The following is a 14,142-nucleotide window of genomic DNA, read 5'->3' on the forward strand; positions in this document are numbered from 1 at the left end:
TAAGTCTAAGAAATGTAGCCTTGTACTAATTCTTTTATATATGTAAAATATAAATGTTGTTATAAATTGAGACCACAACGGATCATAATCCAATTAAAATTTTATTAATTATAGCAAGTAGAATATGAGCAAAAACAGCGCTGGACGGCAGGGGAGTCTGCGCTCCACCAACTGCTGTGCTGAGCAGTTCAAACAGTCCCTTTTTATACATCTTTACCCGTGTTCATGAAGTAGTGGAGGTACTCTGCGCATGTTTCAGTTGTTGTTAGGGGGTCGTTTTCTGCCTCCTGGTGGTCGTTGAGGCCGAAGTAAGAAGTCTTCCTCCTTCGTCCCATAGTTGACCCCTCACTCATATGTCCTTATATGGTGTTGTTTGTCCTGTTTTTTCGGTTCCTGGACATCTGGTGGTTATCTTATCTTGCACAAGCGGTATCTGGTTTAGTTTGTGTAAGCGATTGCGGTTATCCTACCTTACACAAGCGGTGTCTGGTGGCTGTTTGCATAAGCGATTTCATATCTTTTGCTGTCTGACCTTTACATTGGGCTTAACATAAATCTTAATAAACAATACCCTAGTCCATAGTTTCTCACATGTGCCAAACACTTGTAAAGTGAAGTGCAGTTGTAGCTGTATCCTTAAGTGTTACCACAACTTCATTAAAAAAAACCAAATAAAAACAACCCACAAACAACTAAAAAAACCTTTAGGTTAGGTGGCTAAAGGTCTCAAAAAGTTGCTGTTTATCTCTTGTTGTTCCACTTTGTGCTCAAAGCATGCCACTGCTTTGTTTGTTACTCAAACAACTTGAAGAAAAAAGGCTGGTAGGTGTTTTTTGGAGCGATAGCTGATCTTTAAAAGATGGAGTTTGTAATTCTCATGGACATTCCTCAGTAGTGGGATTCAGATTTAAACTGAGTAGCTATAGGGCAGCCATTTGTGTTCATCTTGGGTCTCCTGATTCCGTACGTGGGTACCTGTATCTCTTAAAAGGCACATAAACCCTTGAACCTTCCTTAACTTTCAGGGATGGGATGGACCACACTTTCTGAAGGGTGTGTTGGTACTAATGTTTCCTAATAATGAAATGTGGTGATCTTTCTTTGCTTTGTTTTCCAGGATGGAGATGTGATTAAGAAGCCACCCTCCATGGACCTGGCAAGCAAGAAGTGCCAGCAGGTGCTGACAGAACTGGAGGAAATGTTCCAGCACTTGGAAATAATGTTTAGTTTGACACTGGTTCCTCGGGTTCTTATTCTACTTGGAGGCAATGTCATGAGCCCCAAGGAGCTCTATGAGCTCAGCTTGGAGGGTATCTGTGAGGGCGGTGCTGAGGAGAGCCTGAAAACTGCATCCTGCGTTCGCAAGCTCTTTCACTCGCTCTTTGTTGCGGATGTCTTCAGTGAGCTGAAGGCTCTCCCTGTCATGGGCACTGTTGTTATGCTCCAAGGACACCGTGATTGTGGTGTTGATTGGTTCCGGCCCAAGCTCAACTATAAAGTGCCGACTCGAGGGAGGAAACTAGCTGTTAACTTGTCCTGCGATGGAGACATCAACAGAAGTGCCTCGGCTCCTCAGCATGTGACCTCTACTTGGGAGGACTATGTCTGGTTTCAAGCACCAGCGGCGCTCAAAGGCTTTCACGAATGACCCACACTCTGTAGAACTTTAATGGAATATCGAATAACCTTTGGTGCCGCTTTAAGCGATAACTTTATCAAATACAACTGTGTATTCTTGTCTGTCTGGATCCTTTATTCAGGGCATCTACTACCTTCCTGTAGTTCAACCGTGTCCATCTGTTTTCATCTCCTGAATGGCTGTTGAAAGCAATTACCCTTTAAGGCACAGCTGCACAAAGATACAGTGATTCTTTGGGGACCTGAGTTATGGTACAGGAGACTAATTGGTGTGTTGGGAGTAAAACTTTCCTGCTGTGTACTTGCTGAACTGGCAAATACTGGATAAACCTTTTCCCTCCCGAGTTTTAATGCGGCCATTACTAAATTAGCTGATTGCTTGGGACTCTCTCTGGGTAATGTACATGACTATTAATACACCTGGCCTTTACTAAAAAGGCTATAGCCATTCTTACCCGTAAAAGGAGACCTTTGTAGTCTGATCAGGCTTGAGTGAGTACTCGAGTGTTTGCCTATCTATTTGATAAAATTAGACTTCTCTATAACTCAATTTCAGTTACTTAATAATCCAAACAAAGAGTGGGACTTCTGAGTAATTGGGAGGTCTTGTACTGGCGACAAAAAGAGATTGATTGGCCCTGTGGAAGTGGGGAAGCACGTCTTCCTATTTTTTTACTGACCTTTAGCCCAACAGCCTTGACGGTCAGTTAGATATACAGTTAGAACTAAAAGCAAGCAGTTTCTGCTCTAACCCTCTTCAGAGGAAGTTAGGACTGCGGCGAATGAAGAGACGGGACGCAGCTTGATGCAAGCAAATGTCAGTTTATTGTACAGAAGCACGAGGTTTTATACACTTTCAGAAGCTGCACGTTTGAAACAGATTGGTTCTTGAAGCTAAGCCTTGCATACTAGGCAATCCCCGATTGGTGGTTAGCTGCCATCAATTAACAGCAAGGTGTTACTTTTCCTTGGCGCCATCCGTCCCCCACTCCCCTGTGCTCTGTAAACATCTCATCATGTTAATTGTTGTCCAGACAAGCTCGAGCACATTCCCCTCAGCAAACTGACCGCCACGCATGGTCCTAGTTTCCAGCCCGCTCCTGCATCTCCCCCTTCCTGTTGCACAAAAAGAACCTTTGAAACCGAACGAGTAAAAACAAGGTATAAGTAATAGAACAAATAAAAAAGCAACTAAGACATATTATCAACGTCAGAATAACCCACTGTCTCTGTTCTGTACAATTTTACAATTTCCCCTTTTTGTTTTTGAACAGCTAGTACCAGGTTTGCCATGTTCTGCAGGGCCCTTGCAAACATGACAGCAACCAAGGTAACAGCAAACAAACAATACTGCCAGTTGAGTGAATGGATGCCCCAAAAGGCTGACATTTTCTCAGATTCTGATAACATGTTGCTGCAATGGGGCGCCTAAAATCCACGCAGCACATACCATCCAAATCCTCACAGCCATGTCCTTGAACCAACAACAAAAAGCAGTGGCAATTTTGACCCACATTCTTAACTGCCTACCAAACAAGGTGATTTAACTCTTTAATGCTTTCCCTGCTGTTACTCCGGATAAGAGAAGAACCGCTGCGACACGTTCCCATCACAGCCTCCTACTACATTAGCATCTACAGAAAGACAATTATCGACATTCAAAGTGTAAACAGTATCATCTTCTTTTGGATTAACATTATACATAGGTGGAAGGGCACACCAAACAAGAACTGGTTCAGTCAAAAAGTTCGAAACATAGCATGCCTTCTCTGAACATACCTCTGGGGTCATTCCCTTCATTCCCTCTTCTTTATGCAAAGAGAGACACTTTACCATAACAGAGAAGCCCCTGTTTACATCTCTGAGCCAGGACACAAACCGCAGCTGTATGCACCACCAGGCTCAGGGCAGGAATCATTCCTGTAGTTACATAGCTATATATCTCTACAAGCGTGCAGACACCTATTAAACACTAAATAACCATGTTTATCTTTCCTATTCTCCTTCATAATACCTAGTTGTTCTCTCATTATGAATCCTCCCTTCCCCTTATCAGTGTGAATGGAATCATTGTTCCATGTACAATGAGTTGTCCTGTTCCCCTGCTTGGTCCAAGAGTATTACCTTTGTTATGTGGTTTGATCCAGGGTGATAGTGTTCGTTCTAGGCGCTGTAAAAAGCAAAATCTATATTCTATGTCCTGATTTGGGGTATCTAACATTAATGCAAAACAGAAATCCTCACGCAGTTTTTATTTCATTCTGTAGGGTCGGTGTCGGTATCAGTTGTCTGTGGTAAAGGTTCACGGAAAGGTCGTACATTCTTCGTTGGGATCCATCTGGGTCCTTTTTCTGTGGAGACACAAGCATAACCTTTTCCCCATGTAACAAGAGGATATGGTCCCATAATTTTACCTGTTTCTGGATCTCGGACCAATACTGGGGCTTTAACCCGTGCCTCGAAGGAGGTATTTGCAGTGAAATGTCGAACTCTCGGCGGGTTGTTATCTATTAAAGAACAATTCAAAAAATTAAAAACATACAATGCTTTCTGTAACCGTTCCTCCGGCATAGCCATTCCCGTTCCCCCTTTTTGTTGTTGTAATAAACATTTTAGAGACTGATGAGACCGTTCAATGAGAGATTGACTGGTAGGGGAATGAGGAATGCCAGTAATATGAGTTATACCCCATAGGGCAAAAAAGGTTTTTACTGTTGTTGAAACATAAGCTGGACCACTATCTGTCTTTATCTTTAAGGGAATACCTAAAGTAGCAAAAGCACGCATTAAATGTCTACGAACATCTCGTGCCTTTTCTCCTGTGCGACAAGAGACAAACAAGGCACCTGAAAATGTATCAATGGAAGAATGGATATATTTAAGGTTACCAAATTCAGAATAATGTGTGACATCTGTTTGCCATAATTGTAGGCTTTGTAATCCTCTAGGATTAACTCCTGTAGCAATTGATGGGAAAGAATGTTTTTGACAATCAGGACAGACAGCAATAATATTTGGCGCTTGTTGAGAAGGAAGGTCAAACTGTCGCTTAAGAGCTCCAGCATTTTGATGGAAAAAAGAGTGACTTAGTTTAGCTTGTGCAATCCGGTCTGGCAGCACTTGAACTGGTAACGTCAATAGATCAGCTCGTCAATTGCCTTCTGCAAGAAAACCAGGTAGTGAGGTGTGAGACCTAATATGCATAACAAAATAAGGCGCAGATCGAGAGTCCAAGAGGAAAATAAGTTCCTGTAACAGGGTAAAAAGTTGTGAATGTGAAACATTCCGCAGCACAGAAGCTTCAGCTCGTGTAACAACAACTGCAACATAAGCGGAATCAGTAACAAGTTTGAGTGGTACATTCCATTTTCGGAAAACACGAACAACTGCATTCAGTTCTGCTATCTGAGGTGAACCGGAGACTGTCTCCATGTCCGAGTCCCATCGTCTCTGTTGATCATCCCACCATAGGAGAACAGATTTATGTGATTTGCCTGATCCATCTGTAAACACAGTAAGTACCTGTAAGGGTTGTTCGCTTCTTCTGGGTTTTAACATCAGACGAAAATCAATGTTAAACAGTTTGTGTGAAGGTGGATGGGAAGTTATTTGACCTGTATAGTCGGCAAGTGCCATAACAAAGGTGTCTGATTGCCGATAAAGCCATTGTAAGTATACCGTTGTTATTGGCAGACAAATACAGACAAAATCCTTCCCTGATAAGGTTAACAGGCGTGATCTAGCTTTAACAATCAGAGAGGCAAACATTTCATGTTGTGTCAAAATAGTTTTTGTAGGCTGGTTAGGTAAAAAGATCCATTCAATAATCAACAGGGGGTCTGAGTTCCGAAGGTCCCATTGAAATATCAGGGCATGAGGCTGTCGAGCAGGGTTTAAAATAATCAAGTAAAAAGACAGTTCAGGGGCCCATCGGTGGGCCTGTCGAGAAGCGATAGCTGAGGCAACCTTTTGTAAAGATGTATCTGCTTCAGAGTTAAGATTACGTGGAGAACAAGGATTAGTGTCCCCTTTTAGTAGGTCAAACAGAGGACCCAAGTCTGTATTAGAAATTCCCAATAGTGGTCGAACCCAATTTATTGTTCCCAGTAATTTTTGTGCATCATGCAGGTTTCTTACATTGGTATTGATCTGCAGTGGTTGAGGAACAATAGTTTGTGCTCTTATTCGCCAGCCCAGATATTTCCAAGGGGGAAACTTCTGGACCTTTTCTGGTGCTATAGAGAGACCTGCCGAATTCACGGCATCTGTGACAAGGGCTACAGCTTTCTCCATGACTTCGTGATGTTGTGCTGCCACTAAAAGGTCATCCATATAATGATACAATAACACAGTAGGCATAGCATTTCGGACAGGACCGAGTATTTTTGCAACATACCATTGACACGTTGTAGGGCTATTTTTCATACCTTGTGGCAGTACAACCCACTGATATCTCTGCAACGGAGCTTGCATGGTGATGCTTCGAAATGAAAAGGCAAATTTTGGGACATCATCTAGATGCAATGGGATACTGAAAAAACAATCATATATAGATTATATATAGATGACTAGAGCCTGTCATAATAACTAGGAAACTGAAACACAACTAAGCTGTCATAAGCCCAAGATACCCCTAAGGCCAACCTAAAGATGATCCTAGTAAACCTGACGGACCAGGCCCCACGAAAGCTAGGGCTCAAACTGGGATTAGATACCCCACTATGCCTAGCCCTAAATCCTGATGTACACCGTACCAAAACACATCCGCCCGAGAATTACAAGCACAAACGCTTGAAACTCTAAGGACTTGACAGTGCCCCAAACCCACCTAGAGGAGCCTGTTCTGTAAACGACACCCCACGCTACACCCTACCACTCCTCGCCAGAAACAGCCTACATACCACCATCACCAGCTCACCCTAATTGAGGGACGCACAGTGAGCACAATAACCACCCCGTTAACACGACAGGTCAAGGTATAGCCCACGGAGTGGAAGTAATGGGCTACATTTTCTAAGACAGAACACTTCAACAGAAGGAAGCATGAAATTGTTTCTGGAAGGCGGATTTAGCAGTAAAGCAGGATGGATAACATAAGCCTACTTTAAGTTGGCCCTGAGGCACGTACATACCGCCCGTCACCCTCCTCACAAGCTACCAACCCCAAATAACTAATCCACCACTACAGCCAAAGATGAGGTAAGTCGTAACAAGGGAAGTGTACTGGAAGGTGTACTTAGTATACCGGGGCGTAGCTATAAGACTAAAGCACTCCGCTTACACCTGAAAGATGTCTGTCACCAACCAGATCGCCCTGAGCCTCCTCTAGCCCAACCACAACACCCAAAAAATTAATTAAAAATTCACCCCTCCATCACTAAACTAAAACATTTTCTTACCTTAGTATAGGCGATAGAAAAGGCCCACTGGCACAACAGAGCTCTGTACCGCAAGGGATAGGTGAAATAAAAGTGAAACCTCAAGCAATAAACAGCAAAGATACGCCCTTTTACCTTCTGCATCATGGTTTAGCAAGAACAACCAAGCAAAGTGAACTTAAGCTTGCCCCCCCGAAACCCATGCAAGCTACTTACAAGCAGCTGCCCCTGAGCGAACCCGTCTCTGTTGCAAAAGAGTGGGATGACTTGCCAGTAGAGGTGAAAAGCCAGCCGAGCTGGGTGATAGCTGGTTACCTGTGAAGCGAATCTAAGTTCACCCTTAGCCTCTCCCCTAGCGACTCCCAACAGCCCAAAGTGAGCTAAGAGCCATTTAAAGGGGGTACAGCTCCCTTAATAAAGAATACAGCCTTCACTAGTGGATAACTCAAAAACTTTTTCAAAATTGTAGGCCTTCAAGCAGCCACCAACAAAGAATGCGTCAAAGCTCCATGTAAAAAAATCCAAAACCAACACGACTCCCTTCAAAACTAGCAGGTCAATCTATCAACAATAGAAAAGCTAATGCTAAAATGAGTAACTAGGTAATCTACTACCTCTCAAGCGCAAACTTAATACCAAATACCATTAACAGAAAAATTAATGTCCCAACTACAACAAGATCAAGCATTCTAGCAGGCTGTTAACCCAACCCAGGTGCGCCCACTAGAAAGATTAAAATCTGTAAAAGGAACTCAGCAAACACAAGGCCCGACTGTTTACCAAAAACATAGCCTCCAGCCTGACAAGTATCGGAGGTGATGCCTGCCCAGTGACACTACATTCAATGGCCGCGGTATCCTAACTGTGCAAAGGTAGCGCAACCAATTGTCCCATAAATCGAGACCTGTACGAATGGCTAAACGAGGTCTTAACTGTCTCTTACAGATAATCAGCGAAATTGATCTTCCTGTGCAAAAGCAGGAATAAAACCATAAGACGAGAAGACCCCGTGGAACTTAAAAATCAATGGCCACCACGCACCAAACCTATCAGGCACACTACGCCCACAACACTGGCCTACAATTTTTCGGTTGGGGCAACCTTGGAGTAAAACACACCCTCCAAAAATAAGACCACCTATCTTAACCAAGAACCCTCCATCAACATGCAAACAGCAACCAGACCCAATACAGTTGAACAATGGACCAAGCTACCCCAGGGATAACAGCGCAATCTCTCCCAAGAGCCCACATCGACGGAGAGGTTTACGACCTCGATGTTGGATCAGGACATCCCAATGGTGCAGCCGCTATTAAGGGTTCGTTTGTTCAACGATTAACAGTCCTACGTGATCTGAGTTCAGACCGGAGTAATCCAGGTCAGTTTCTATCTACGACAAACCCTTCCCAGTACGAAAGGACCGGAAAGTGGGGCCAATACTTCCAGGCACGCCCCCTCTCCCCAAGCAATGACCTCAACTAAATTGCTCAAGGGACTACCTACCTCAAACCCCTAAAAAAGGGCCGCTAGTGTAGCAAAGCCTGGCAAATGCAAAAGGCTTAAGCCCTTTAACTAGAGGTTCAAATCCTCTCCCTAGCTCCCCACAACTCAACCATGACCCAGCCAACACCTCTAATACACCTTATCATGTTTTCAGCCTATGCTCTTCCAGTCCTAATCGCCGTAGCCTTCCTAACATTAGTAGAAGGAAAAATCCTAAGCTATATACAAGCCCGAAAGGGCCCAAACATTGTCGGCCCCTTTGGACTTCTACAGCCCGTAGCAGACGGTGTAAAACTATTTACCAAAGAACCCATCCGACCATCAACCTCCCCCCCCCGCTCTTCACCCTGACCCCAGTACTAGCCCTCCTTCTTGCAATCTCCATCTGAACTCCCCTCCCCCTGCCCTTCTCCCTCGCAGACTTGAATTTAGGCCTACTATTCCTTTTAGCCATATCAAGCTTAGCAGTATATTCAATCTTGTGATCAGGCTGAGCTTCAAACTCGAAACACGCCCTGATCGGCGCCCTCCGAGCAGTCGCACAGACCATCTCATATGAAGTGACACTGCCCATCCTCCTCCTCTCCGTAATCATACTAAGCGGAAACTACACCCTAAACACCCTTGCTACCACCCAAGAGCCCTTATACCTAATCTTCTCCACCTGACCTCTCACGATAATAAGATACATTTCTACCCTTGCCGAAACCAACCGCACCCCATTCGATCTGACAGAGGGAGAATCCGAACTGGTTTCGGGCTTCAATGTAGAATACGCCGCAGGTCCATTTGCCTTATTCTTCCTAGCTGAGTACGCAAACATTATACTAATAAACGCACTCACCACCATTCTATTCATCAACCCCAGCTCCTTAGGCCTCCCCTTAGAACTATTCCCAATAATCCTCGCCACAAAAACCCTCCTCCTCTCCTCTGGCTTCCTCTGAGTCCACGCCTCGTACCCACGATTTCGTTACGACCAACTCATACACCTTCTCTGAAAAAACTTCCTACCACTAACATTAGCCCTATCTCTCTGACACACTAGCATACCAATCTGCTACGCAGGTCTCCCCCCCCGCTTAAAAACACCCCCACATAAGGAAATGTGCCTGAATGTCTAAGGGTCACTACGATAAAGTGAACACAGAGGTCTACCAACCCTCTCATTTCCTTGAAAAACCTTAGGAAGACAGGAATTGAACCTGCACAGAAGAGATCAAAGCCCTCCATACTCCCCTTATATTACTTCCTAGTAGGGTCAGCTAAACAAAAGCTATCGGGCCCATACCCCAAAATTGATGATTTAACCCCTTCCTCCACTAAATGACCCCCTCACAAAACTAACATTCTCCTTAAGCCTTCTACTAGGAACAACCATCACAATTGCAAGCAACCACTGAATACTAGTCTGGACTGGACTAGAAATCAACACCCTTGCCATTATCCCCTTCATTTCAAAATCACACCACCCTCGAGCTATCGAAGCTGCAATCAAATACTTTCTCATCCAAGCAACCGCCTCTGCATTAATCCTCTTCTCAAGCACAATCAACACACAATTCACCGGACAATGAGACATTACCCGACTAACCCACCCAACAGCCTCCCTACTACTAACTACAGCAATCGCAATAAAACTAGGCCTAGTACCCTTTCACTTCTGATTTCCAGAGGTCATACAAGGCTCACCTATAACCACTGCCCTACTCCTCTCTACATTAATAAAACTCCCCCCCATCACTATTCTTTTCTTAACTGCCCCCCTCACTGAACCCACTCCTACTGACAACCATGGCCATTGCATCCGCAGCCATCGGAGGGTGAATAGGACTTAACCAAACACAAATCCGAAAAGTCTTAGCTTTCTCATCAATCACCCACCTAGGCTGAATAACCATCATCCTCATATACAACCCCAAGCTAACAATAATAACCTTCTACCTATACTCCATAATAACCGCCTCCATTTTCTTAGCCCTCAACACAACCAACTCATCAAAACTATCCACAATAATAACGTCCTGAACAAAAATACCATCACTAAACGCATCCTTGATGCTAGCACTACTATCCCTAGCCAGCCTACCCCCACTCACTGGCTTTTTACCAAAATGACTCATTATCCAGGAACTAACTAAGCAAGAGATATCAACCGCAGCCGTAATTATTTCAATACTCTCCCTACTAGGTTTATTTTTCTACCTACGCCTTGCATATTGCTCCACAATCACACTCCCACCAAACACTACAAACTTCATGAAACAATGATACAATAACAAATCCACAGGCACACCAATTGCTACCTTAATTTCCCTGTCAGTCCTCCTTCTTCCCCTTTCTCCCGCAATCTTGACCATTACCTAAGAAACTGAGGATAACCTGCCTACCAAACCGAAGGCCTTCAAAGCCTTAAATAAGAGTTAAATCCTCTTAGTTTCTGCCCACACCACTAAGGCCCGCAGGACACTAAACCTGCACCATCTAAATGCGACTCAGATACTCTAATTAAGCTAGGGCCTCCGCGATAAGCCTAGACAGACGGGCCTCGATCCCATAAACTTCTAATTAACAGCTAGACGCTCAAACCAACAAGCTTCTGTCTACCGGACTCTGGCACACTCTCAGTGTACATCAATGAGTTTGCAACTCAACATGAACTTCACCACAGAGTCAATAAGAAGAGGAATTAAACCTCTGTAAAAAGGACTACAGCCTAACGCCTAAACACTCAGCCATCTTACCCGTGACCTTCATCAACCAATGACTATTTTCAACAAACCACAATGACACTGGCACACTATACCTACTCTTCGGAGCATGGGCAGGCATAGCCGGTACCGCCCTCAGCCTCCTTATTCAAGCAGAACTTGGCCAACCAGGAACTCTCCTAGGAGACAACCTAATCTACAATGTCATCGTCACCACCCATGCCTTCGTAATAATCTTCTTCATAGTTATACCCATTATAATCGGAGGGTTTGGAAACTGACTAGTCCCCCTTATAATTGGAGCCCCAGACATAGCATTCCCCCGCATAAACAACATAAGTTTCTGACTACTTCCTCCGTCCTTCCTACTGCTCCTAGCGTCCTCCACAGTAGAAGCTGGAGTCGGAACAGGATGAACCCTATACCCGCCCCTAGCAGGCAACCTAGCCCATGCTGGCGCCTCAGTAGACCTAGCCATCTTCCCCCTACACCTCGCAGGTGTGCCTTCCATCTTAGGGGCCATCAACTTTATCACAACAGCCATTAACATAAAACCCCCTGCCTTATCGCAATATAAAACTCCCTATTCGTATGATCCGTACTCATCACCGCCGTACTCCTATTGCTCTCACTTCCAGTCCTGGCCGCCGGCATCACCATACTACTGACCGACCGAAACCTAAATACTACATTCTTTGACCCCGCTGGAGGAGGAGACCCCATTCTCTACCAGCACCTGTTCTGATTCTTTGGCCACCCAGAAGTTTACATCTTAATCCTTCCCGGCTTTGGAATCATCTCACACGTTGTAACGTATTACGCAGGCAAAAAAGAACCATTCGGCTACATAGGAATAGTCTGAGCTATACTATCGATTGGATTCCTGGGCTTTATCGTATGAGCCCACCACATATTCACTGTAGGAACAGACGTAGACACCCGAGCATACTTCACCTCCGCCACTATAATCATCGCCATCCCAACCGGCATTCAGGTATTCAGCTGACTGGCCACACTACATGGAGGCACCATCAAATGAGGTCCACCGATACTGTGAGCCTTGGGCTTCATCTTCCTCTTCACAATTGGAGGACTAACAGGTATTGTACTAGCAAACTCCTCATTAGACATTGCCTTACACAACACATACTATGTAGTTGCCCACTTTCATTACGTCCTCTCAATAGGAGCTGTATTTGCCATCCTAGCTGGATTTACCCACCGATTCCCGCTATTTACTGGATACACCCTCCACCCCACATGATCTAAAACCCACTTTGGAATTATATTCACAGGCGCAAACCTAACATTCTTCCCCCAACACTTCCTAGGTCTAGCCGGCATACCACGACGTTACTCAGACTACCCTGACGCCTACACCCTATGAAACACCCTATCCTCTATTGGCTCCCGAATTTCAATAACAGCCGTAATCTTACTAATATTCATCATCTGAGAGGCATTTGCAGCAAACGAAAAGTCCTCCAAACAGAATTAACTGCTACCAACACTGAGTGAATCTATGGCTGCCCACCCCCCTATCACACCTTTGAAGAACCAACCTTTGTCCAAACCCAAGAAAGGAAGGAATCGAACCCTCACACGCTGGTTTCAAGCCAACTGCATCAAACCACTTATGCTCCTTTCTTATGGAGTGTTAGTAAACCCATTACACAGCTTTGTCAAAGCCAAATCACAGGTGAAACCCCTGTACACCCCTACCATGGCCAACCAATCCCAACTCGGATCCCAAGATGCCTCCTCACCGATCATAGAAGAACTCGTAGAATTCCACGACCACGCCCTAATAGTTGCACTTGCAATCTGCAGCCTAGTTCTCTGTTTGCTGACACTTATACTAGCAGAAAAATTATCCTCCAACACCGTAGATGCACAAGAAGTAGAACTCATCTGAACAATCCTACCCATCATCATCCTCATCCTACTCGCCCTACCATCTCTACAAATTCTATACATAATAGACAAAATTGACAAGCCCGATTTAACTCTGAAAGCCATCGGACACCAATGGTATTGAGCCTATGAATACACAGACTTCAAAGACCTAATATTCGACTCCTACATAATCCCAACCACAGAACTCCCTCCAGGGCACTTCTGACTACTAGAAGTAGACCATCGCATTGTAATCCCAATGGAATCCCCCATCCGTATCATCATCGCCGCCAGCGACGTACTCCACTCATGGGCTGTCCCATCCCTGGGGGTAAAGACTGACGCAATCCCAGGACGACTTAACCAAACATCCTTCATCACAACCTGACCGGGCATCTTCTACGGCCAATGCTCAGAGATCTGTGGAGCCAACCATAGCTGCATACCAATCGCGGTAGAATCAACCCCCCTAGCCCATTTCGAACGCTGATCCACACTCCTATCATCCTAATCATTGATAAGCTATGTACCAGCACTAGCCTTTTAAGCTAGAGAAAGAGGACAACCCACCCCTCCTTAATGACATGCCCCAACTAAACCCAAATCCATGATTCCTAACCATGCTTGCCACCTGAACGATCTTCTCACTAATCATCCAACCTAAACTCCTACCATTCACCCCCATCAACCACCCCCCAAACAAAACCAACATCCCTGACAAATCCACCCCCTGAACCTGACCATGAACCTAAGCTTCTTTGACCAATTCTCAAGCCCCTATTTAATAGGCATACCCTTAGTCCTCCTCTCTATTCTCTTTCCCACCCTATTATTCCCCTCCCCCAACACCCGATGAATCAACAACCGCCTCACCACCCTTCAATCGTGACTAATTCACCTAATCACAAAACAACTAATAACACCCCTAGATAAAAAGGGCCACAAATGAGCGCTAATCCTCACATCCCTAATAATACTACTCCTTACAATCAACCTCCTAGGCCTACTACCATACA

The 14,142-nt window shown here is 44.7% G+C and overlaps 1 protein-coding gene, 1 long non-coding RNA gene and 1 pseudogene across 3 annotated transcripts; 2 read left to right on the plus strand and 1 right to left on the minus strand.

The window, feature by feature from the left end:
• Positions 1-216: 216 nt before the first annotated feature.
• LOC121099189 lies at positions 217-591 on the minus strand. Its single transcript, XR_005831427.1, has 2 exons — positions 471-591; positions 217-417 (listed from the first exon to the last, which is right to left on the minus strand). It is a non-coding gene; the product is annotated as an uncharacterized LOC121099189 (long non-coding RNA).
• A 268-nt stretch (positions 592-859) lies between these two features.
• On the plus strand, positions 860-1,692 carry LOC121099100 (MAD2L1-binding protein-like). Its single transcript, XM_040617748.1, has 2 exons — positions 860-868; positions 1,118-1,692. Exons 1-2 carry the CDS (start codon positions 860-862, stop codon positions 1,646-1,648), a joined length of 540 nt encoding a protein of 179 aa, XP_040473682.1. The 3' UTR covers positions 1,649-1,692.
• Positions 1,693-8,216: 6,524 nt separating this feature from the next.
• On the plus strand, positions 8,217-13,638 carry LOC121099101 (annotated as a pseudogene). The gene is made up of 2 exons (XR_005831416.1): positions 8,217-8,394; positions 9,843-13,638. The product of XR_005831416.1 is annotated as an NADH-ubiquinone oxidoreductase chain 2-like (transcript).
• Positions 13,639-14,142: the final 504 nt, after the last annotated feature.

Source organism: Falco naumanni, chromosome 18 (genome assembly GCF_017639655.2).
Source record: "Falco naumanni isolate bFalNau1 chromosome 18, bFalNau1.pat, whole genome shotgun sequence".
Taxonomy (NCBI): domain Eukaryota; kingdom Metazoa; phylum Chordata; class Aves; order Falconiformes; family Falconidae; genus Falco; species Falco naumanni.